The sequence below is a fragment of the Salmo salar genome, chromosome 12, assembly GCF_965601325.2.
Source record: "Salmo salar chromosome 12, fSalSal1, whole genome shotgun sequence".
NCBI lineage: Eukaryota > Metazoa > Chordata > Actinopteri > Salmoniformes > Salmonidae > Salmo > Salmo salar.
The window spans coordinates 75,513,755-75,540,625 of record NC_138302.1 but is presented as its reverse complement, the minus strand read 5'-3'; the positions used below and the strand labels follow the sequence as shown (position 1 = coordinate 75,540,625).

At 42.2% G+C, this 26,871-nt stretch overlaps 1 protein-coding gene across 4 annotated transcripts in view; it reads right to left on the bottom strand.

Annotated features, from left to right (window-relative positions):
- The window catches only part of LOC106565902 (ATP-dependent chromatin remodeler CHD5), a 50,629-nt gene extending 24,238 nt beyond the window's left edge, over positions 1-26,391 (bottom strand). For all 4 annotated transcript variants that reach the window (XM_014133571.3, XM_014133574.3, XM_014133572.3 and 1 more), the window contains exons 1-9: positions 25,463-26,391; positions 8,389-8,540; positions 2,153-2,428; positions 1,939-2,057; positions 1,295-1,542; positions 1,097-1,188; positions 791-917; positions 485-651; positions 139-357 (exon numbers count right to left, since the gene is read on the bottom strand). In XM_014133571.3, coding sequence (XP_013989046.1) covers positions 139-357; positions 485-651; positions 791-917; positions 1,097-1,188; positions 1,295-1,542; positions 1,939-2,057; positions 2,153-2,428; positions 8,389-8,540; positions 25,463-25,529 — 1,467 coding nt within the window. In that variant the 5' untranslated portion in view covers positions 25,530-26,391. The remainder of the gene's footprint in view (positions 1-138; positions 358-484; positions 652-790; positions 918-1,096; positions 1,189-1,294; positions 1,543-1,938; positions 2,058-2,152; positions 2,429-8,388; positions 8,541-25,462) is intronic.
- Between the last annotated feature and the right edge of the window lie 480 nt (positions 26,392-26,871).

Sequence of the window (26,871 nt, the reverse complement as noted above, 5' to 3'; positions counted from 1 at the left end):
TCCATTTTGTTTCCAGCAGTCTATTTTATTAATGGAGAGCAAAGTGCATTCTCACAAATAACATGGTTCATTAACTGGACCATTGTGGAGCATGTGACACTGACTGAACACTGATTGGTGGGAGAACTTGTCACTCACCATGCAGCGTGGGCACAGCCACTCCCCATTGGGTATCTCAGGGAGGGGAGGGTTGAGGCAGTGGATATGATAGGAGGAGGGGCAGGTGTCACAGCACAGCAGCTCCCCTCCATCTTTACACACTCTGCAGAACTCCAGGTGGTCATCCTCTTCCTCAACCGCAACCTCCTCCTCATCATCGTCATCATCTTTGGCCTCCCACTGGATGCCCTCCTTCTCCTGAATGCACAGATGAGGGATAGTGATAATGCACTTTGTTGTAACAATGCACTTCTGTCATAATGTGATAGGGATGATGTACTTCTGTTGTGTTTAGTGACAGTCAAGGTTAAGGTGTACTACTCACACAGTGGGGGCAGCTCCACTTGCCCTCGGGGGCCTTCTCCAGCTCAGGGTCCAGACACACCAGGTGGTAAGCTTTGGGACAGGTGTCACACAGGATGATCTCCCCTCCCTGCTGGCACACCTCACAGTAGTCCTGGTGGTCTGTCTCATAGCCGTCCCCATCCTCTCCTGCACACAAGATAGGAAACTCAGATACAAGTCAATGTAGTCTGTGTGCAGTAACAGTCATTGGGTTATGAGGGTTCTGAAAAGAAGGGAGGATATAAGCTTGTAGAACTGGTTAGTGTAGATAACAGACATAGCATACTTTTCCTTTTTTTCCGACCCTTCCGGGCTTTCTTCTTGGCATTCCCCGAGGTATCAGAGCGCACCGAGGCACTGTGGATGCTGACATCATCAAAGTCCGACTCCTCCAGCCCAAAGTCCTCCTCACTCTGCCAACAGACACGGAGTCATTCACAACCTCACAGTCAATCAGCAACTTCATAACTAACACAATAAGCACATACCTCATCCATACTGGAGTTTGGGAACAACAACCTACTGTATCTATTCAAGTCATAGTAATGTGACTGAAGGTAAGAAAGGAGACGTGTGCCGCTCCAAACCTTACCGAGGATGCTTTCTTCTTTGATTTGGTCTTCTTCCCTTTACTTTTCTTCTTTACCTCCTTTACAGTCTTTGTTTTCCGTCTTACCCCAGGCCCTATAGGACAACAAGATCAGGCACAGACCAGAGCGGTATAGAGGGTACTTCATTACTATATCTCTATACATTCTGATATACCGCATGCTTGACTGACAGCCCTTACCCTTCCCATCTTTGGTTTTGGCTTTTCTGATTGGCCCAGGCTGAGAGCTTGGTAGGGTAGTGACCTCTTTAACAGAGATGGGCGAGGCCACAGTGACCATTTCCACAGCAGCAGCCACCGCTGCAGCCACAGCGGTTGCGGAGGTGCCTTTGAAGGGGTTGTTAGCGCTGAACTCGCGCCACTTGGACCCTAACACTGTCATCATCTTTGACATGGGGATCTTAGGGTTCTTCTTGGCAATAAGTGGCCTGAGAAAAGTCAGGGAAAGAACACTGTTGTCTTACCTTGTTATTTTCTCAGTTAATTATATAACAACCTGCACTAGAGTGACCTGTATCTTTATTCCCCAGAACTAGTGGTGACCCATCTGTGTGACGTCGCCTCTGTGTTGTGTGCGTGGTATGCTTGTGATTTGTCAGCCAATGTCTTGTGGTTTGGCACAGTGGCCTCTCTAAGATATTGGGTCAATACATTCAGTCTCTGAACCTCCATGCTGTTATACACAGCCCCCACCCCCCAACACACTGCTCCAATTTCTCTGTGCAGTTTTAATTAGGATAACTTCAAGCAACAACTAACAACACAGACATGACAGCCATCCATGACAAGACAAGCAATAAATGATGACCCTACATGTTGAGTACCTGAGGAACTGGCTGAAAGCCTTGTAGTTGGTGAGGGTTGTATAGTCCTCCTCTGTGAAGCCATACTGCACATCTTCCAGACCCCACTCCTGCATCAGCTGGCTGGATGACTTGGGCTCCTGGGCAGCACAACACAAGTACGAGTCCAGTCTATGACAACAACAAATACAGGTCAAACTAGACAGATGGTTTAACAGAGACACCCTTAATGTACCTTATTATTTTCATCATCATCATCATCATCATCGTCGTCGCCATCATCATCGTCATCATCCTCCTCCTCCTCTTCTCTCTTCTTCCGTTTGGGTTTCTTCTCTTTCTTCTCCTTGGGTTTCTTCTTCTTCTTCTTTGTGGTGGGGGCGGGGGCGTAGGTACTGCTCTCGCTCTCTGAGCCAATCTCTGGACGTCGCAGTGGATGGTCATCCTCCCGCTCTGAGACCTGCTCCTCCGGGTCATTGCCACCAACTCCTATTCCGCCACCTCCTCCTCCCTGACACACACATACACATTGTTTACAGTATACAATCCCACCCCCTCTGTCTGTCAATCAATCAGGAGACATTTTATACACAGACAATGAGTCAGCAAATATCACAAACATACACAGTCTTCGTATTTGAAGAGGAAAGACGGAGAAAGAGCATACATCCAAAAAACATGAATAATTTCTTGACTTGACCTCCTACTCCTCCACCCCCATACCATCTGGATAACGATTAACATTTAATCAACTGAGTTAATATCTAGCTCCCAGCTTGTTGAGAGCTCCATAGATGGCATGATCAGAGGCACATTCACCTCTAAACCTTCTGCTTACATAGAGAACAGCGACAACAAAGCAACATACACCTTCAGAAGCCCAGCCAATCACATCTCCCCCTCCTAGCCAGTCAATAAGACTAAGACATATATTGTCTCTATGTATTGTCTCCATGGCCTTGCTATGGCAACATCTGTAAGGCTACGCAGTTGAACGTTTATAGATGGAGTGTATGAGTGAGCATTGGCATTGAGTTGTATGCGTGGGTGCATGCGCGCTCGTGCGTGTGTTTGTGTGTGCGTGCATGAACGTTGCACAGTAGGCCTGTGTGGATCCATGGAGAGACTCGCAGGCGTCTTGCTCTGCAGCGCAGAGGAAAGGATCATGTTGCCGCAGCGCCTGCCAACCCCACCGCCAGTCCGTCTGTGTTGCTATGGCGACCAAACCGTGCAGTCTGGATCTCTCTCTCTCTCCCCCCCTCCCCCTCACTCTATAGCAGCAGCAGCCAATGGAAAAGCGCCATCCAATCAGACACGTTTGCATAACGAGCTTGTTATGCAGAGGCCTGTGGTTGCAGAGCCTGTGTTCCAGCGCCCGTCTAGACAAATCTCATTTATGCATACGGAGAAGGGGAGAGAATGAGTGTGGAGGGGGGGTCCAAATGAAAAAGGAGTGGAGGGTGATGGAGGCAGGGAAGCAGAACCACTGTTAATCCAGAGAGAGTAACTACAGAGAAGAGTCTTAACCCAACCCCTGACTGCACAATGCAGAGGGTTGAATGTTACACAAATACATCACAGGGCACAAGATCAGGGTGGAAACAAAGAGGAGGTCTCTGCTGGGAGATCAGGAAAAATAAAGAAAGTCTTAAAGAAAATTCCAATTGTTTATTTCTTTATATAATGTATTCCCTTTGTATCAACTTCCTTTCAGATTAATTAAGGACTTTCAGAACTAAATTAAATTAGTACATAGCTAGCCATTATGTCAGAAATAAATGTCAGGTTGAATATACAAACGTCATATCCTCGCGATACCTTAAACACCCCAAGCCTTACAACTGTACAGTGTTAAAAAAACACTGCTTACTATCAACACGCACAGTCCCCTAAAGGGATTTTTCTCCTTAAAAACAGATCTAGCCAGTCATCAGTACTAACAGCTCTCCTGTGGCGTGCTCGGGCCCTGCTGGAGGGAGACTGAGCAGAGCTGGTTCCTTCCTTCAGCTCTGAGACAACCTGGAGGGAGAGAGACCCACTGGTGGAGCTGTGACCTCCATTGATCCGTGGCCCATTACTGACACTAGACTTCGGGGAGAGATTGTAAGTGAATAACAGCTAGAGTGCTGCCCGATGAACACATACATACAGTGTACTGTCGAGCAGAGCTTGTGAACTGAGCATGGTAAGAGAGAGGGATGGAAAGAAAGAGAGAGTGTGACAGAGGGGAAAGAGATGGGGCGACCCCTCATTAGCATGACAGGGTCCAAGCTCCTTCTAGTACCGCAGCCGTAGAAAGGGACATCCCTGTTCTGTCACCACCACTATTCAGAACACTGGTCAATCCCAAACCCAGGTAGAGGACACACAGATGATAAACAGGCAACACAAAGCCAACACAAACTGTATAACGGGCAAGGCCCTCAAATGGCAGACGGATAACCACATGAAAAAATACCATAGTATACTATGGTATAAATACTATAGTAGTCACGGTAGTGTTTTTGCTGACTTTACTGCAGTATTCACTCTAGAGTTTTTGCGGACTTAAGTCACAGAGTGAATACTGTAGTATTTATATATACTATAGTAATTACTGTAGTGTTTTTGCGGACTGTAGTATACTGTAGGATTTACTGTAGTGTTTTTGCGGACTGTTGTATTTTTTTATTTATTTTATTTTATTTAACCTTTATTTAACTAGGCAAGTCAGTTCACTTTTTAGTGACAGGGGGCAGTATTCGGAAATTCGGATGAATGACGTGCCCAAATTAAACTGCCTACTACTCGGGCTCAGAACGTAGGATATGCATATTATTAGTAGATTTGGATAGAAAACACTCTGACGTTTCTAAAACTGTTTGAGTGATGTCTGAGTATAACAGAACTCATATGGCAGGCAAAAACCTGAGAAAAAATCCAACCAGGAAGTGAGTTGTAGTTCTTCTATCTAATCTCTATTCAAACTATAGTGTCTGTGGGGTCATTTTGCACTTCCTAAGGCTTCCATTGGCTGTCAACAGAATTTAGAAACTTGTTTCATCCGTCTACTGTTACTGGGCAGAGAATAGGAGCTCAGTCTATCAGTGGACTGCCTGGGACCAGTGAGTTGTATACTGCGCAGGTACGTTGGTGCACCTCTCCGTCTTTTTCCTCTGTAATGAATACGCTATTGTCCGGTTGGAATATTATCGACGTTTAATGTTAAAAAGACCCTAAGGATTGATTGTAAACATCGTTTGACATGTTGCTATGAACGGTAATGGAACTATTTGACTTTCTGTCTCTGGTTCTGCGCTCTCGCGTTATGCCTTTGGATTAGTGACCTGAACACGCGAACAAAACTGAGGTATTTGGACATAAATATGGAGTATTTCGAACAAAAAGAACATTTCTTGTGGAAGTGGGAGTCCTGGGAGTGCATTCCGACGAAGATCAGCAAAAGTAAGATTTATAATACTAATTCTGAGTTTAGTTGACTCCAGAACTTGGCGGGTAACTGAGTGTCATCTGATGAAGATCATCAAAGGTTAGTGATTCATTTTAGCTGTATTTCTGTTTTTTGTGACGCCTCTCCTTGCTTGGAAAATGGCTGTGTGGTTTTTCTTGTCAAGGTGATGTCCTAACATAATCTAATGTTTGCTTTCGCCGTAAAGCCTTTTTGAAATCGGACACTGTGGTTAGATTAAGGAGAATCTTATCTTTAAAATGGTATATAATACTTGTATGTTTGAGAAATTTGAATTATGAGATTTTTGTTGTTTTGAATTTGCCGCCCTGCTATTTCACTGGTTGTACCGCGGGTGGGACGCTAGCATCCCACATAGCCCATACTAGTTAAGAACAAATTTTTATTTACAATGATGGTCTAGGAACAGTGGGTTAACTGCCTTGTTCAGGGGCAGAACGACAGATTTTTACCTTGTTAGCTCAGGGATTCGATCTAGCAACCTTTCGGTTACAGGCCCAACGTACTAACCACTAGGCTACCTGCCATGTTTTTGCAGACATTACTGCAGTGTTTTGGGGGGATAATACTATACTATAGTAAATACTATTCTACAGTATACTACATGCTTGAGGGATACTACAGTGTGTAGTATAGTATTCTACAGTATACTCCATATTTCTATAGTAAGTACAGTAGTATTCTATATGTAAACTGTAGTATTTTTTCATGTGGGTGTGTTACCCCAAACACTTTCTCCTGGCTCACTGTCACTGTGTTTTCCCAAACACTTTCTCCTGGCTCACTGTGTTACACCGAACACCTTCCCCTGACTCCTCTATGATCTCTTTCAAGGCACACAGTGGTTAACCTCAATTAGCCAATAATCTAAAGAGCAGCCATGGAAACGAATAAAGTTCAGGAGTTGCTTGATGTCTGTTTTGATATAATGGTTGTGGTGTAGTCTATGGAGAGTCCCAGCTCAGTGCTGCTGTTCAAAGCCTGTTGCCTGAATGTCAGGAACTAATGCCTGGGAGAGTTCAGCTGTCAGAACAGCTCTGTTACAACGCTGTTACTGGCACCCACTAGTACACACTCTAGCACTCCTAACCTACCATCCATGTTGTCAACCACAGGAACTCCTGATCCACAGTCTAGATGGCACAAAGCCCACAGCTTACACTGGCACTCATGCTGGCACTTGTGCCAAGAGCCCCTAAACCATCGACTACTGTTTAAAGGAAGAGATTCGAAGATAGTCCAAAAAAACAAAGACTATTGAATTGCAGTTCAATCCTAGGCAATATGAATGGCTGCTCAAGAGACTACTACAGTTTATTGCACAACATCTACAGTGAGGGAAAAAAGTATTTGATCCCCTGCTGATTTTGTACATTTGCCCACTGACAAAGAAATGATCAGTCTATAATTTTAATGGTAGGTTTATTTGAACAATGAGAGACAGAATAACAACAAAAATATCCTGAAAAACGCATGTCAAAAATGTTATAAATTGATTTGCATTTTAATGAGGGAAATAAGTATTTGACCCCTCTGCAAAACATGACTTAGTACTTGGTGGCAAAACCCTTGTTGGCAATCACAGAGGTCAGACGTTTCTTGTAGTTGGCCACCAGGTTTGCACACATCTCAGGAGGGATTTTGTCCCACTCCTCTTTGCAGATCTTCTCCAACTCATTAAGGTTTCAAGGCTGACGTTTGGCAACTCGAACCTTCAGCTCCCTTCACAGATTTTCTATGGGATTAAGGTCTGGAGACTGGCTAGGCCACTCCAGGACCTTAATGTGCTTCTTCTTGAGCCACTCCTTTGTTGCCTTGGCCGTGTGTTTTGGGTCATTGTCATGCTGGAATACCCATCCACGACTCATTTTCAATGCCCTGGCTGAGGGAAGGAGGTTCTCACCCAAGATTTGACGGTACATGGCCCCGTCCATCGTCCCTTTGATGCGGTGAAGTTGTCCTGTCCCCTTAGCAGAAAAACACCCCCAAAGCATAACGTTTCCACCTCCGTGTTTGACGGTGGGGATGGTGTTCTTAGGGTCATAGGCAGCATTCCTCCTCCTCCAAACACGGCGAGTTGAGTTGATGTCAAAGAGCTCCATTTTGGTCTCATCTGACCACAACACTTTCACCCAGTTGTCCTCTGAATCATTCAAATGTTCATTGGCAAACTTCAGACGGGCATGTATATGTGCTTTCTTGAGCAGGGGGACCTTGCGGGCGCTGCAGGATTTCAGTCCTTCACGGCGTAGTGTGTTACCAATTGTTTTCTTGGTGACTATGGTCCCAGCTGCCTTGAGATCATTGACAAGATCCTCCCGTGTAGTTCTGGGCTGATTCCTCACCGTTCTCATGATCATTGCAACTCCACGAGGTGAGATCTTGCATGGAGCCCCAGGCCAAGGGAGATTGACAGTTCTTTTGTGTTTCTTCCATTTGCGAATAATCACACCAACTGTTGTCACCTTCTCACCAAGCTGCTTGGCGATGGTCTTGTAGCCCATTCCAGCCTTGTGTAGGTCTACAATCTTGTCCATGACATCCTTGGAGAGCTCTTTGGTCTTGGCCATGGTGGAGAGTTTGGAATCTGACTGATTGATTGCTTCTGTGGACAGGTGTCTTTTTACAGGTAACAAACTGAGATTAGGAGCACTCCCTTTAAGAGTGTGCTCCTAATCTCAGCTCTTTACCTGTATAAAATACACCTGGGAGCCAGAAATCTTTCTGATTGAGAGGGGGTCAAATATTTATTTCCCTCATTAAAATGCAAATCAATTTATAACATTTTTGACATGCGTTTTTCTGGATTTTTTTGTTGTTATTCTGTCTCTCACTGTTCAAATAAACCTACCATTAAAATTATAGACTGATCATTTCTTTGTCAGTGGGCAAACATACAAAATCAGCAGGGGATCAAATACTTTTTTCCCTCACTGTACTGTAGCTTCTTACAGGTTGTGTGTTATTGTGCACAAACATTTTTGCAGTCTGATAGAGCTTACCTCCTTTTTCCTCTTCTTGACTTTGGGCATCTTGCCCTCCTTCATCTTTTTAGGTTTCTTCTTCTTCAGTTGTTTAAGGGAGTCATCGTCAGAGAAGAAGCTGTCCAGAGGTGTGAGCGGGACAGTGTTGTGTTCACCCTCCTCATCCTCATCTTGACACACAAACACAAACATGGCATTCAGAACCACATGATACATGTACAGTACCAGTCAAAAGTTTGGACACACCTACTCATTCAAGGGTTTCTCTTTATTTTTACTATTTTCTACATTGCAGAATAATAGTGAAGACATCAAAACTATGAAATAACACATACCGAATCATGCAGTAACCAAAAAAAGTGTTAAACAAATCAAAATATATTTTCTATTTTAGATTCTTCAAAGTAGCCACCCTTTGCCTTGATGACAGCTTTGCACACTCTTGGCATTCTCTCAACCATCTTCACCTGTAATGATTTTTCCAACAGTCTTGAAGGAGTTCCTACATATGCTGAGCACTTGTTGGCTGCTTTTCCTTCACTCTGCAGTCCAACTCATCCCAAACCATCTCAATTGGGTGGAGGTTGGGTGATTGTGGAGGCCAGGTCATCTGATGCAGCACTCCATCACTGTCCTTCTTGGTCAAATAGCCCTTACAAGTCCTGGAGGTGTGTTGGGTCATTGTCCTGTTGAAAAACAAATGATAGTCCCACTAAGCGCAAACCAGATAGGGATGGCGTAGCGCTGCAGAATGCTGTGGTAACAATGCTGGTTAAGTGTGCCTTGAATTGAAAATAAAATCAGTGTCACCAGCAAAGCACCCCCACACCTCCTCCATGCTTCACGGTGGGAACCACACATGCAGAGATCATCCGTTCACCTACTCTGTGTCTCACAAAGGCGGTTTAAACCAAAAATCTCATATTTGGACTCCAGACCACAAGACAGATTTCCACCGGTCTAATGTCCATTGCTCGTGTTTCTTGGCCCAAGCAAGTCTCTTCTTATTATTAGTGTCCTCTAGTAGTGGTTTCTTTGCAGCAATTTGACCATGAAGGCCTGATTCACGCAGTCTCCTCTGAACAGTTGATGTTGAGATGTGTCTGTTACTTGAACTCTGTGAAGCATTTATTTGGGCTGCAATTTCTGAGGCTGGTAACTTCTGTATACCCCCATACCTTGTCACAACACAACTGATTGGCTCAAACGCATTAAGAAGGAAAGAAATTCCACAAATTAACAAGGCACACCTGTTCATTGAAATGCATTCCAGTACCTCATGAAGCTGGTTTGAGAGAATGCCAAGAGTGTGCAAAGTTGTCATCAAGGCAAAGGGTGGCTACTTTAAAGAATCTCAAGTATAAAATTGATTTTGATTGGTTTAACACTTTTTTGGTTACTACATGATTCCATACGTGTTATTTCATAGTTTTGATGTCTTCACTATTATTCTACAATGTAGAAAATAGTAAAAATAAAGAGAAACCGTGGAATGAGTAGCTGTGTCCAAACTTTTGACTGGTACTGTATACAACCTTTACTCTTACCGTAATACTCGTACAAATTTCATAGGGGTTCTGGTAGTCATCATCACCTATCCATCCTCCCCTTTTACCTTATATCCTGTCAGCCAGGTAAAACTCCTAGTGGGGTGCTAGTCATCCGTCAACTGTATTGCCTCAATGTTGTTGTATACATAGAAGCATGCTGACTAGGGTGTACTACGGCGCTCCAGACTTCAGTGCGGCCACAGTGGGTCACAGAGGAATAAGAGACAGTAGACAGTACATCACTATAAAGAGACACACTCCTCATTCACAAACACACAGACTGGAGGGCATGAAATATGCAGCACGTGTATCAGAGTCATTCAGCCAGCCAACACTAGACTGCCTTGCAGCCTACCACTCCCAGAGGAACACTGAGTAGGGAGGAGGGGTTCCCTGTCTCCTAAGCACAAACCTTGGCTTGCAATGTACTTATCCTCCATTTAGCCAGGCTAGTCAGGAGGGGCCACACAGACACTAGGGGCTTCCAAGGTTCATTATCAATGAGAGAATTGTTTATTTATACATTCCCATTCACCACTGGCTAAACGGGATGCATCATCCCACTTGTGTAGATTGAGGCTCTCTCATAAACATGCATAATGGCAGCTAGAGCCTCAAGCTCTATAGTTAATAAGCCAACATGTCTGCAGTGTCTCATGGGAGCTCTTTCATGTCTGAGCTACTGTCCATGTTTGCTGCCTGCCAGGCATGACATCATCACAACAAAACAGCTAATGTTACAATTTATTCAAATGCACTGATGATGCAATTGACTGAGATGAGGAGAAATGCAGTTGAAATACATGCAGGTTGAGAAAGAAAAAATGGTCTGTTTCCGGCTCAAGAAAACTCCTCCTTGCTGATATGTGACACCCCCCATTATCTACCACCAAGATGACCACAAATGGCCAATTGTATAAATGTAATTGAGATAAACACATGTAGTAATGTATGTAAGGCACCACATCTAAATGTACTCACCTGGCAGAATCCTTTTTTTCCTTTAACGAGTCTGACGAGCCTGACACGAATGATATACTGCTGTCTCGAGAACAGGCCCTGATCCCCGTGATTTGCGTGAAGAGGCGGAGAAAAAGGGGCCAGAGGGCGGGATGCTTTCTGAGAATTAGTAGGCGATCGAATAAACCCCCACTTCCTTCCATTCTGCTAGCAAACGTGCAATCTTTGAAGAATAAAATCGATGACCTATGCGGAAGATTAAAATTAAACTACTAACGGGACATTCAAAACTGTAATATTTTATGCTTCACGGAGTCGTGGCTGAATGACAACACTATCAACATACAACTGGCTGGTTATACGCTGTACCGGCAGGATAGAACCGCAGAGTCTGGTAAAACAAGGGGCGGCGGACTATGTATTTTTGAAAATAACAGCTGGTGCACGATATCTAAGCCTCGAGCTATTGCTCGCCTGAGGTAGAGTATCTCACGATAAGCTGTAGACCACACTATCTACCTAGAGAGTTTTCATCTGTATTTTTCGTAGCTGTTTACATACCACCACAGACTGAGGCTGGCACTAAGACAGCATTGAATGAATTGTGTTCCGCCATAAGCAAACAAGAAAATGCTCACCCAGAAGTGGCGCTCCTAGTAGCCAGGAACTTTAATGCAGGGAAACTTAAATCCGTTTTACCAAATTTCTATCAGCATGTTAAATGTGCAACCAGAGTGACCAGCTTTACGCCACACACAGAGTCGCATACGAAGCTCTCCCTCGCCCTCCATTTGGAAAATCTGAACATAATTCTATCCTCCTGATTCCTGCTTACATGCAAAAATTAAAGCAGGAAGCACCAGTGACTAGATCAATAAAAAAGTGGTCAAATGAAGCAGATGCTAAGCTACAGGACTGTTTTGCTAGCACAGACTGGAATATGTTCTGGAATTCCTCCCGATGGCATTGAGGAGTACACAACATCAGTCATTGGCTTCATCAATAAGTGCATCGATGACAACGTCCCAACAGTGACCATACGTACATACTAGAGGTCGACCGATTAGGGCCGAATTCAAGTTTTCATAACAATCGGTAATCGGCATTTTTGGACGCCGATTATGGCCGATTGCATTGCAATCCACGAGGAAACTGCGTGGCAGGCTGACCACCTGTTACGCGAGCGCAGCAAGGAGCCAAAGTAAGTTCCTAGCCAGCGTTAAACTTATCTAATAAAAAACAATCAATCTTCGCATAATCACTAGTTAACTACACATGGTTGATGATATTACTAGGTTAACCTGCTTGTCCTGCGTTGCATATAATCAATGCGGTGCCTGTTAATTTATCATCGAATCCCAGCCTACTCCTACTTCAACTTCACCAAACGGGTGATGATTTAACAAGGGCATTTGCGGACAAAAAGAACAATCGTTGCACCAATGTACCTAACCATAAACACCAATGCCTTTCTTAAAATTAATACACAAGTATATTTTTTAAAACCTGCTTATTTAGTTAAAAGAAATTCATGTTAGCAGGCAATATTAACTATGGAAATTGTGTCACTTCTCTTGCGTTCTGTGCAAGCAGAGTCAGGGTATATGCAGCAGTTTGGGCCGCCTGGCTCGTTGCGAACTGTGTGAAGACCATTTCTTCCTAACAAAGACCGTAATTAATTTTCTAGAATTTTACATAATTATGGCATAACATTGAAGGTTGTGCAATGTAACATCAATATTTAGACTTAGGGGTTGCCACCCGTTCCATAAAATACGGAACGGTTCCATATTTCACTGAAAGAATAAACGTTTTGTTTTTGAAATTATAGTTTCCGGATTTGACCATATTAATGACCTAAGGCTCGTATTTTTGTGTGTTTATTATATTATAATTAAGTCTATGATTTAATATTTTATAGAGCAGTCTGACTGAGCGGTGGTATGCAGCAGCAGGCTCATAAGCATTAATTCAAACAGCACTTTCCTGCGTTTGCAGCAGCTCTTCGCAATGCTTGAAGCACAGCATTGTTTATGACTTCAAGCCTATCAACTCCCGAGATTAGGCTGGCAATACTATAGAGCCTATAAGAACATCCAATAGTCAAAGGTATATGAAATACAAATGGTATAGAGAGAAATAGTCCTGTAATAACTACAACCTAAAACTTCTTACCTGGGAATATTGAAGATTAGTGTTAAAAGGAATCACCAGCTTTCATATGTTCTCATGTTCTGAGCAAGGAACATAAACGTCATCTATGCATAGTCACTTTAATAACTCTACCTACATGTACATATTACCTCAACTAACCGGTGCCCCCTCACATTGACTCTGTAACGGTACCCCCCTGTATATAGTCTCGCTATTGTTATTTTACTGCTGCTCTTTATTTACTTGTTACTTTATTTCTAATCCAGATTTTTTTAACTGCATTGTTAGTTAGTAGCTCGTAAGTAAGCATTTCACTGTAAGGTCTACACCTGTTGTATTCGGCGCATGTGACTAATACAATTTGATTCGGTGCATATTGACTAATACAATAGCTGGCAGCTATTATTCTAAATGCTCTGTGACGTCTTCCAGAGGTGGCAGCCTAGTAACCAGCCAGGTGCCTGGCTGTGCGTATCTGACAGTGCCAGGTGTTGAGGGGGATCACTGTGGCACGTGTCACAGGGCAGCTGGCACAAGGCCCTGTTTGAACCACAAACTTCTTGTTTGAACCAGGCTGCAGCCCCACTTCGCACACTGTGCCCACTTTAAAGCGCGGACGGTGGGCAGGCAGCACCGCTCTGAACTTCCTGCAAGGGCTTGGCCACTGGACCGCTCCATTAGAGGGGAGATTCATGACCTTCTCCCTTGTGGAAAGTTCAGCATTTACAGAAAACGCATTGGGCCTCTCTCTTTGAAAGGCTCCTTATAGAAATACCCAGTTAGTGGTGACCTGTGGAGAGAGTGACTTCAGGGTTCTCCCCTCATTGAGAAGGTGTTTCTAGCCCACTCTAGTAATATCTTGGGAAACACAAAAGCGAACTCACACACATTTACTCCAAAGTTCGGTCAATCTAGCAGCGGATATGCCGTCATAGCGTAGCATTCTGAATTGCAGACTGTATGACTTCATGATACTCAGTAAGCCATCATCTTGCAAATCTGTGCAAGAAAATCTGTCATGAGCAGTAGTCATTGACTGTGAGCTCACTTTCCTGCTCCTGGGTCTTGGAAGTGATAATAAATGGTGGCAGGGCAGTATATATCTAAGGGTACAGAGTGATGGTGTGTGAGTGAGCTAGTTGTGTACTGTGGGTCAATTCAGGGCAGCAGGAGCCTGGTGGTGGCAGATGTAACAGAGCATTACAGCTCCTTATATAGTTTGCTATTCTTGCTCACCCATTCATAAATATTATATGGTAGTAGTATATTATGACAGTGTAATTAGAACATATATGTGCAGTTGAACACAAATGTAGTGGTAACTAGTGTAAAAGGTGATGCTTGCCCAAGTATAATACACATTTACTCGGGCAAGCATCACACACACACACACACACACACACACACACACACACACACACACACACACACACACACACACACACACACACACACACACACACCACACACACACACACACACCACCACACACCCACACCCACCCAGTTGGACAAAAAACGGTGTCAGCTTTCACAGTGGAGCCTCCAAAAATAGCCCCACCAATCAGGGATGACTTTAGTAGGCACACAAAAGCCCATGATAATCTTTACATTTCAGAGAAGGACGAAACCATGAAAAAGAGATGCAGTAGCAACATGTAAAACTGAGACAAAGGGACAGTGCTAGCGACATGACAAACAATGTGACAATGGGAAGGACAACTGAATGATTTGACAGTGAGTGGTGATTGTATGGCTGTGACAGCTAACAGTGGAAGCTACTGTACTGTGGGTCCTCGGCTCTCCCTCCATGGCTTGTGGAGGGCCCCTGCCAATCCTGAAATTCCTTAAGACTGCTGTCAAGCCTGGCTGGGTCTATATGAAAAACACTCACATCAAAGCATCATGGACGGTTAACATGCTGCATGCACAATTATACACCTGCTCTTTCCATGACATAGACTGACCAGGTGAAATCTATGATCCCTTATTGACGTCACTTATTGATCCACTTCAATCAGTGTAGATGAAGGGGAGGAGACAGGTTAAATAAGGATTTTCAATCCTTGAGACATGGATTGTGTGTGTGTGCATTCAGAGGGTGAATTGGCAAGACAAAAGATTTAAGTGCCTTTGAACGGGGTATGGTAGTAGGTGCCAGGTGCACTGGTTTCAGTGTCAAAAACTGGAACGCTGCTGGGTTTTTCACACTCAACAGTTTCCTGTGTGTATCAAGAATGGTCCAACACCCAAAGGACATCCAGCCAACTTGAAACAACTGTGAAAAGCATTGGATTCAACATGGGCCAGCATCCCTGTGAAACGCTTTCGACACCTTGTAGAGTCCATGCCATGACGAATTGAGGCTGTTCTGATGGCAAAAGGGGGTGCAAGTCAATATTAGAACGGTGTTCCTAATGTTTTTTTCACTCAGTGTAGAACACACTGGGAGAAAATATATAAAACGTATAAAGAATCAACTTAAACATAACAAGAAGGATTTATTTAAATCACACATTTTCATAGCTATTTGCATGCATTTACACTTCGTTTTTAACCACAAGTCTTTGGTTATTGGGGTCGTGCATCAGTGATTGCATTATCCCTCGGGATGTGGCTGGCAGACTGTGTGCTGAAATTGCAAAGAACTCTCCTCTTTCTAAAGCTAAGCTGTTCTTAATTAAATTGTACCAATACAAATCATTTTAAGGTACAGTATTTTGTGAGTCGGTTTGCTCCATAACACCCATGACTACAGTGCATTCGGAGAGTACTCAGACCCCTTGACTTTTTCCACATTTTGTTACTTTACAGCCTTATTCTAAAATGTATTAAATTGTTTTTTTTTTGTGATGCATTAGAATGATGGAGGCCACTGTGTTCTTGGGGACCTTCAATGCTGAAATGTTTTGGTACCCTTCCCCAGATCTGCGCCTTCCTTTGACCTCATGCCTTGGTTTTTGCTCAGACCTGCACTGTCAACTGTGGGACAGGTGTATGTCTAATCAATTGAATTTACCACAGGTGGACCTCAATCAAGTTGTAGAAACATCTCAAGGATGATCAATGGAAACAGGATGTACCTGAGCTCAATATCGAGTCTCATAGCAAAGGGTCTGAATACTTATGTAAATAAAGTTTTTATTTTAATTTTTTTATAAATTACCACAAATTTCTAAAAACCTGTTTTCGCTTTGTCATTATGGGGTATTGTGTGTAGAATGATGAAGATTTATTTTTATTTAATACATTTAAAAATAAGGTTGTAAAGTACAAAATATGGAAAAAGTCAAAGGGTCTGAATACTTTCCGAATGCACTACACATAAAATAACCTTTTATGTATGCTCCAATGTCAAATGTTGTTGTAAATGATAATAACGTACATGTTTTTATTTAACAGGCTAAGGCTAATATCAGACAGGAGCTCAGACATTGGCATTCTGGTATTTACGCTAATAGGCTGACCACACCGCTCGTGTTGCGTGTGCGAGCGTTGCAAAATAAATTTTGAAATCTTATTTAATTATTGCACCCACACTGCTCGCGAGCGTCGCCAAGGGCTAAAATAGAACTCCTTTCTATTTCTGACGCAGATCGTGCTGCAAGTCCTGCCTAAACCTCATTGGTTTATAGAAGCAGGTACCCACGTGCCATCTCCTCATTGGTTATACCCACGTGGGTGATTGAAAGACGAACTGTGTTGCCGGTCGGTGTAGTAATAATATGAAAGTTTAGATGCCAATCACCATATAAGTTCAAAGATGAAAAAGCCTGGAAGGAGGAGAGATGACTAGAAATGATTCGGTTGCCCGTTTTATGTGTGGATTAATTGTCGGAGTAGAGGACCTTGTGCATTTCAGGTAAAATAACAACCTAATGTTTATATCCCAGGACAATTAACTAGCAACAGCAAGCTAGCTAAATAGGACAAATTAGCTAGCAAGTGCAAGCTAACTTGCTAAATTGCCATAAATGTTTAATGCTTTTTGACCTGTCCCCAAATTAATATAATTGGTTCAGAGTTTGTTTTGATATTTTAACCTGCGTGCCGTGATCGCGTTTAGTATAGGGGGACAAAATACATTTATGCACGATGGCGCACGCGCGCAGCCGGTTTGGGTTCCGTGAAAGACTAGTGCAAACCCCCAACTATCCACAGAGCATAAACAAAGAAATATTTTTTTTTTACAAAAAACCACAACATACAAAACCATACATTGCACAGCTAGGCCTAATGCGAGGTTATTCTTTATTGCACCATGACAAACTGGTGCCATAACCAGCCAACCATTTCACACTGATAGGCTAATGCAAATGGTATGAGGGCAGGAGGGCATTTTAGTCTACCCTGGCTAAGGTTGCAAAGGGTCGGTAAACTTTACCAAGGAAGTTAAGCACGGGAATTTTGTGTATTTTGCTTAAATTCATCAAAAAGGTTAGCTTATAAAAGTGAACCTTTTTTTGTGGGATACAAATAAGACAATTCTCGGACTTGTGGCATATTTTGGTTAAACTATCATTCAATGGAATTGCAACCCTCTGCATTCACAGTGCAGTCTTCCATCACATGTGCAGTGCACTCTTCCATCACATGTACAGCTGATTCTCAAGATATTGCACACTAATGAGATGCTATTGAGCCCACACTACTACACTGACTGAGCCAAGGACTACATGCTTTTTTAGTAAAGTTTGATTACAATACTGGGTGGGGTGAATATATTTTATATGACATACATGATTTTTTGTTAACTTGTTATGGATAGGGGGCAGTATTTTCACGGCCGGATAAAAAACGTACCCGATTTAATCTGATTATTACTCCTGCCCAGAAACTAGAATATGCATATAATTATTAGCTTTGGATAGAAAACACTCCAAAGTTTCTAAAACTGTTTTAATGGTGTCTGTGAGTATAACAGAACTCATTTGGCAGGCCAAAACCTGAGAAGATTCCAAACAGGAAGCGCCCTCTCTGACTATTTCTTGGCCTTCTTGATCATCTCTATCCAAAACAGGGGATCTCTGCTGTAACGTGACCTTTTCTAACGCTCCCATAGGCTCTCAGAAGGCGCCAGAACATTGAATGATGACTTTGCAGGCCATGGCTGGAAAATAGTAGCGCATTTGGATAGTGGTCGATCTGAGAACAATGAGACTGGGGGCGCGTGCACGAGAAGACTCCATGTTTTTAGTTTTTCGTCTTTGAACGAAAACAGGGTTTCCCGGTCGGAATATTATCGCTTTTTTACGAGAAAAATTGCATAAAATTGATTTTAAACAGCGTTTGACATGCTTCGAAGTACGGTAATGGAATATTTTGAATTCTTTTTTCACGAAACGCGCCGGGCGTGTCACCCTTCGGATAGTGTCTTGAACGCACGAACAAAACGCCGCTATTTGGATATAACTATGGATTATTTGGAACCAAACCAACATTTGTTATTGAAGTAGAAGTCCTGGGAGTGCATTCTGACGAAGAACAGCAAAGGTAATCCAATTTTTCTTATAGTAAATCTGAGTTTGGTGAGGGCCAAACTTGGTGGGTGTCAAAATAGCTAGCCCGTGATGCCGGGCTATCTACTCAGAATATTGCAAAATGTGCTTTCACCGAAAAGCTATTTTAAAATCGGACACCGCGATTGCATAAAGGAGTTCTGTATCTATAATTCTTAAAATAATTGTTATGTTTTTTGTGAACGTTTATCGTGAGTAATTTAGTAAATTCACCGGAAGTGTTCGGTGGGAATGCTAGTTCTGAACGTCACATGCTAATGTAAAAAGCTGTTTTTTGATATAAATATGAACTTGATTGAACAAAACATGCATGTATTGTATAACATAATGTCCTAGGAGTGTCATCTGATGAAGATCATCAAAGGTTAGTGCTGCATTTAGCTGTGGTTTTGTTTTTTGTGACATTATATGCTAGCTTGAAAAATGGGTGTCTGATTATTTCTGGCTGGGTACTCTGCTGACATAATCTAATGTTTTGCTTTCGCTGTAAAGCCTTTTTGAAATCGGACAGTGTGGTTAGATAAAGGAGAGTCTTGTCTTTAAAATGGTGTAAAATAGTCATATGTTTGAAAAATGGAAGTTTTGGGATTTTCGAGGACTTTGTATTTCGCGCCACGCCCATCATTGGATATTGGAGCAGGTGTTCCGCTAGCGGAACGTCTAGATGTAAGAGGTTAATTAACTAGTAAATAGTAGACTACAGCAAAGTGTGTTTAAATCATTTCTAACTTAACAATTTCTGCTAGTTAGTTTTTGCTACCATGTTGGTTTTAGCTTGCTTGAGCCTGCTAACTGAGGAGTGTTAATTCACCTGTTTCCATACATGTTTCATTTTAAAACATGTATCTTACAAAGGAGTTGTTTAATCTAACTGCTTAACTATTTATCTGTACATGGAATTGTATTTTTGGGTTATTTTACTCATTTCTTTCTAATCTTTACAGGAAAATGCCACGGGCACTATCTGATGTGTGGAGACATTTCACTGCAGCTAATGTAGAAGGAAAAGCTGTGTACATTGGCAAATACTGTGCCAAATCATATATGAAGAATTCAACAAAGATGCAGAATCATCTGGCCAAGTGCATAAAGTTTCCTCAGAGCTCGCAACAAGCAACCTCTGACAAAAGTCCCTCTACTTCTAATCGAGGTGAAAATGATGAATCAGACACCTTATCGATAGCAACAGCTCATGGTCCTCCTGGAATACGTTTTTTTTTTACTCAATGGAGGAACGTAGTCATAGAAATGCTGTTGAATGTCTTGCTCGAGCTGTGTATACAACTGGTTCACCTCCGATGCTCACAGGCAATGTGTATTGGGAGAGATTTCTGAATGTTCTTCGCCCAACATACACCCCTCCAACCAGACATGCTTTTTCTACTCATTAGCTGCTGGATGCAGAGTTCAACAGAGTTCAAGTGAAGGTCAAGCAAATCACAGAGAAAGCAGACTGTATTGCAATCATCTCTGAATGTTCGTGGGCAAGGAATAATTAACTACACCATCTCCAACCTTCAACCAGTATTCTACAAGAGCACAGACACAAGGGACAACAGACACACCGGTCTCTACATTGCAGATGAGCTGAAGGCAGTCATCAATGACCATGGACCACAGAAGGTATTTGCACTGGTGACAGACAATGCTGCGAACATGAAGGCTGCTTGGTCTAAAGTGGAGAAGGCCTACCCTCACATCACACCCATTGGCTGTGCTGCTCATGCATTGAATCTGCTCCTCAAGGACATGGCACTGAAAACAATGGATACACTCTACAAGAGAGCCAAGGAAACGGTTAGGTATGTGAAGGGTCATTAAGTTATAGCAACAATCTACCTCACCAAGCAAAGTGAGAAGAATAAGAGCACCACATTGAAGCTGCCCAGCAACATCCGTTGGGGTAGTGATGTCATCATGTTTGACAGTCTCCTGGAGGAGAAGGAGTCTTTCCAATAAATGGCCATATCACAGTCTGCCGATATGGACAGCCCCAACAAGAGGATCCTCCTGGATGATGTATTGTGGGAGAGAGTGGTAAGCAGCCTGAAACCTATAGCAGTAGCCATTGTACATATTGAGGGAAAGAATGCCATCCTGTCTGATGTTTAGACTCCGCTTGCTGATGTAAGAGAAGAAATCCGTACTACCCTGCCCACTTCACTGTTGCTCCAAGCAATGTTGGACCCCAAGTATGATGGCAAGAGCATCCTGTCTGATGCAGAGATCAACAAGGCCTATGGTGTCATCACTACCGTGTCTCGCCACCTTGGCCTGGATGAGGGAAAGGTTCTTGGCAGTCGGGCAAAGTACACTTCCAAGCAAGGGCTTTGGGATGGAGATGCAATATGGCAGTCGTGCCAACATATCTCATCAGCCACCTGGTGGAAGGGACTTTGTGGATCTGAGGCTCTTTCCCCTGTTGCCTCCATCATCCTCCAAATCCCACCAACATCAGCCACCTCAGAGCACAACTTGTCCTTGTTTGTAAACACACACACCAAAGCACGCAACAGGCTGACCAATACAAGGGTTGGAAAATTGGTGGCCATCCGGACAAATTTGAGGCTTTTTGAGCCTGACAACGAGCCATCCTCAACAAGGTTGGAAAGTGACAGTGAAGATGAGGCCTCAGAGTCTGATGTTCAAGAGGTGGACATTGAGGTCCAGGGAGAAGACATGGAAGCCTGAGAGGAAGACAACCAAAGCTTTAGTTTCTGGACTATCATTTTACAGATGTATGTTGAAAAGATGATGGATGCGATGGATCATTGGGGATCATTCCCTTTCTTTTGTTGTTCAGTGAAGTCATCCCATGTGAAGAGTCAACTCATTTAATTAAAGTTCAGTTCATAACTAAAATAGTTTTTTTTATTTCTATTGGAAGGATTTCATAATTTTCAATTATGTCTACTTATGATAAGCTTATGATAAGGTTTATGTTTCTGTCTCCATATGATATGGTAAATATATCCAATGTAGAAAAAAACATCTACATTTAAATTGTATTAATTTGCATATATTTCCATTAATTCCCATATATTCCCGTTAATTCCAATATATTCCCTTAATTCCCACAGAGAGTTCCACCTGTGAATATTCCCCAAAATGTGCAACCTTAGCCCTAGCTGCTAATGCAGTAGTAAATCATCTGGGGCCTGGAGCTAGCTGGAGGAGAAAAACTATGAATGTAATGATTGTATTGAGTGAACTGACATGGTGGTATAAAAAGGCAGGTTCCTGGCCTGGGCCCTTTCTGTAGGGTACTTCATCACATCACCCCTGGCCTGACACTGGCTCCCCAGATATTTAGGACCTGGTTGACTGCCATGGATGGAGAGAGAGATTGATAAACCAGGCTCAGGGGGAAGCCTATTTAACTAGCAGTGTAAATAAGAGGTGTCCTGTTGCAGATTACCACATGAGTTGATGGGTTTAAAGATGTAATCTACCATGCTCTCACCATTTTAAGGTTTGGAGGGTTCACATGGGGCACGTTCAGCAGGACGCAACGTTTTTGAACGTTCAAATAGAAATTGGCTATGTAGAACAAGCATGCCTCTCTTACATGAAGAATAAGGAATCACATCGGCTTTATTCATGGCATTTCTATCTGCAACATTCTAAAACATTTGGCAACTGAACATGGCCATGGTCTTGAGTGCATTCAAAAGTGTAGTTTTACAGACCATCCAACCTGACAGAGCTTGAGAGGATCTGCAGAGAAGAATGGGAGAAACTACCCAAATACAGGTGTGCCAAGCTTGTAGCGTCATACCCAAGAAGACTTGAGGCTGTAATCACTGCCAAAGGTGCTTAAACAATGTTCTAAGTAAATGGTGTGAATACTTAAGTAAATGTGATAATTCAGCTTTTTATTTTGAATAACTTTGCAAAATTGTCATTATGGGGTATTGTGTGAAGATCGATGAGAATAAAACATTTTTTAATCCATTTTAGAATAAGGCTGTAACATAACAAAATGTGGAAAAAGTCAAGGGGTCTGAATACTTTACAAATGCACTACATATTTATTATTTTAAAATCATTTTCATTCTTGGACATAAGACTATAAAATCACCAGGAAATTAGCTCAGTGATTTTAATTTAGGAAATTTGTTCAAGTATTCCTACACATTAATAGAGAAGCATCCCAATGTAATCAAGTTTTGAAATGATTGTTTTTTTCAAATACTACAGTGCCTTCAAAAAGTATTCCCACCCCTTGACTTTTTCCCACATTTTTGTTGTATTACAGCTGAATTTAAAATGGATTAAATGGAGTTTGTCACTGGCCTACACACAATACCACATAATGCCAAAGTGGTATTATGTTTTTTTCTAAATGTTTACAAATTAATACAAATGATAAGCTGAAATGTCTTGAGTCAATACGTATTCAATCCCATTATGGCAAGTCTAAATAAGTTCTCAAGTAAACATTTGCTTAACAAGTCAAATAATAAGTTGCATGGACTCACATTATTTTTTAAATGCCTACCTAATTTCTGTAGCCCACACATATGCCCACCTGTGAGGTCCCTCAGCAGTGAATTTCAAAGACAGATTCAACCACAAAGACCAGAGAGGTTTTCCAATGCCTTACAAAGAAGGGCACCTATTGGTATATGGGTAAAAATAAAAAAGCAGACATTGAATATCCATTTGAGCATGGTGAAGTTATTAATTACACTTTGGATGGTGAATTGGGCTCACGAGTGGCTCAGCGGTCTAAGGCACTGTATCTCAGTGCTTGAGGTGTCACTACAGACACCCTGGTTCGATTCCAGGCTGTATCACAACCGGCCATGATTGGGAGTCCCATTAGGGCGGTGCACAATTGGCTAAGCGTCGTCTGGGTTTGGCGGGTATAGGCCGTCATTGTAAATACAAATTTATTCTTAACTGACTTGCCTAGTTAAATAAAAGGTTACACATCAAGGTCATTAGAAAGATAAAGGCTTCCTTCTTAACTCAGTTGCCAGAGAGGAAGGAAACCGCTCAGGGATTTCACCATGAGGCCAATGGTGAAGTTAAAACAGTTAGAATGTAATTACTGTGATAGGAGAAAACTGAGGATGGATCAACAACATTATAGTTACTCTACAATACTAACCTAATTGACAGAGTGAAAAGAAGCAAGCCTGTACAGAATAAAAATTATTCCAAAACATGCATCCTGTTTGCAACAAGGCACTAAAGTAATACTGCAAAACAATGTGGCAAAACATTTAACTTTTTGTCCTGAATACAAAGTGTTAAGTTTGGGGCAAATCCAATATAACACATTCCCGAGTAACACTCTCCATATTTTCATGCATAGTGGTGGCTGCATCATGTTATGGGTATGCTTGTAATCGTTAAGATCCGTGGAGTTTTTCAGAATTGAAAAAAATGTACTGAATTGAGCTAAGCACAGGCAAAATTCTAGAGGAAAACCTGGTTCAGTCTGCTTTCCACCGGACACTGGAAGATGATTTCACCTTTCAGCAGGACAATAACCTAAAACACAAGGCCAAATCTACACTGGAGTTGCACACCAAGAAGACATGAATAATCCTGAGTGGCCGAGTTCCAGTTTTGACTTAAATCTACTTGAAAATCTATGGCAAGACCTAAAAATGGTTGTCTAGCAATGATCAACAAACAATTTGACAGAGCTTGAAGAATTTTGAAAAGAATAATGGGCAAACAATCCAGGTGTGGAAAGCTCAGAGACTTACCCAGAAAGACACATCTGTAATCGCTGCAAAAGGTGCTTCTACAAAGTGTTGACTCAGTGGTGTGAATACTTATGTAAATTAGATATTTCTGTATTTAATTTTCAATAAATTAGCAAGTATTTATAAAATCAAGTTTTCACTTTGTCATTGTGGGGTATTGTGTGTAGATGGGTTAGAAAAATATAAATAAATAAATAAATAATATATATATATATATATATATATATATATATATATATATATATATATATATATATATATATAATCCACTTTGAATTCAGGCCTTAAAAACAAAATGTGGAATAAATCATGGGGTATGAATACTTTCTTTCGGCACTGTTTGGGATTATTGCAGTCAATTAGCAGTGTACAAATTATTTACAACTATATTCGGGTCCCCTGACCATCCACTCAAGGAAAAATCTGCCCATGGCTGAATGTAATTGGGGACCCCAGTTCTAAACCATTGTTTTCCTGTTACACGTGTTTTCATAGTCACAGCCCAGCACCTCTGCGGCCACTGCTGACTTTGGACAAGAGCCTCAAAACAGTTGGGACACAGCTGCACAATTTAGATAACGGGGCAGTAGCACCTGGGTGAGATGGGACGTTTATTGACATTCATTTATAGATATCGAATGCCTTTTATTCAGCTGTCACAGCATGTGATCGATCGGTGCAACTTCTGACCTCATAAAGAAACAATAAAAAACATTCTATGGTAAGAGCATAAAACGGTGCACCCTCAAAACAGCACCAACAAAATTGTGCATGTGCCTAAATCTAATAACAAAAATCAAGTAGGCTATATATGCTGATTGCAGTCAAAGTAAAATGGAGTTCGGGTGGCCTAACATCGGAGGTTTTCATATTTTTTTCACACGAACGCACTGATGCCTGCGGCTGTCCTTTTCTCGGACCGGGTCATTTCAGTAGGCTACCACAGATGGCGGCTTTTCATTCGGCCATATCATATTTAAAGATGACACAGTGGCGACACCTGCAAACCTGTGCCGGAGGAAAACGGGGAGTACTAAAATAAAAAATTGGACCGCTTACTGCACCCCACCCTCCTCTTTTCTCCTAGAACGTAGGGCAAGCCCTTTCCCCCACATTCAACTAGGCGTATAGCAGCGCAAAATATATTCAGGGAAGAAACTCCCCCTCCCCTTACTTCATTCCCTCACCTGGTATCTCGTCTTCAAAATCCATGTCGTCTTGTCCCTCGTCTTCATTGCTTAACGACCCAGGCATCTTTATCGCATACAAAAAAAAAACCTCTCTGAAAGTTAACCCTGAAAATGCCTCTGTTCACCTCTTCGTGCCTCCCGGAAAATAATTGTATGATACTTGTGTAAATACAATTTATTTTCAAGAAAGATGGCTTCCTTCTTTTTGTAGGAAAAAATCTGTTTCCTTTCCCACTCTTCACTATCTAAGTCCTCCAGTCTGAAAATAAGAAAGACAAAAATGGAACACATGCCCAAATTGTGACGTCTGGTCTGTTGCCATGACAATCCATCCCATAATTTTCACCACAACTAGTTAGGCATGCTCCCCTAGTTACCACTTTTACTAGTCGTGAGCAGTGCTGCAAGTAGCAATGCCACTGTGTGCACCACCAGCCTGTCGCTTTGCCCATTTTCCCAAGCAAGTCCAAAGAAATTGAGGTTACACCAGGGTATCCGGGGTGGGGGGATTCAATCCCCTCGCGAGTCCCCACTTTGCATGTCGTTTCAAATGGATTCAATGCAACGTAATCATGTATCCTGTAAAACAATCGATCTAAGTCAAACTGGGTTTGAATAACCGCCAAAATTACGTCGTTTAACGATAATGATATCGATTTTAGGTAGCGGTAATTTTGCCTATATTGTATCTTGATTGATGTAGGCTACGCGTGCCGAAGTGCGAATATTACAAAGTAAACAATCAGCTGGCCTACATTAGAGAGAGGGCATTCGTTCGTGACATTACTGTAGCCTACAGTAGATTTGGTTGAATTGCAATTTCAAGTATTGTAGTCCATTTTCTTTCGGTTTTAGAAAGTATTTAGCAAAGGCATGCATTCAACAAACTTCCCTTCACTGACAAGAAATCCAGTTTATTGGCAAGCGCGCAGCCAGTGCAGTCGCTTGCTTGAATAGTTGTCAAGGTTACCACCGCGGGAACAAGACGCTCGTGTGATCAGACCACAGAGTTTCTAAACCCATAGGTCCAACATCGCGATACTTCCGGGAAAGCTTGTGAAGCAGTCGGCAGAACAGACCGGGGTTTGAGAAGTCAATGAGAGAAGTGACACATTCTTCCTTAGTTCATTTTCTTGAAATCTAAAAGTCACATTGATTCAAGACAATGTCTTAAGTACCTGAACATGTTATTACTCCAACCTCGTGAAAGTAGGCATCTCTCTCATTCATTTATATGCAGATAGTCTTATACTCAGCTGGCCCCTCCCAGGATTTTGTTTTAAACTCTCTACAACAAAGCTTCCTTAGTCTAACAAGCTTTCTCTGCCCTTAACCTTGTTCTGAACACCTCAAAAACAAAGGTCATGCGGTTTGGTAAGAAGAATGCCCCCCTCCCCCCAGTGTGA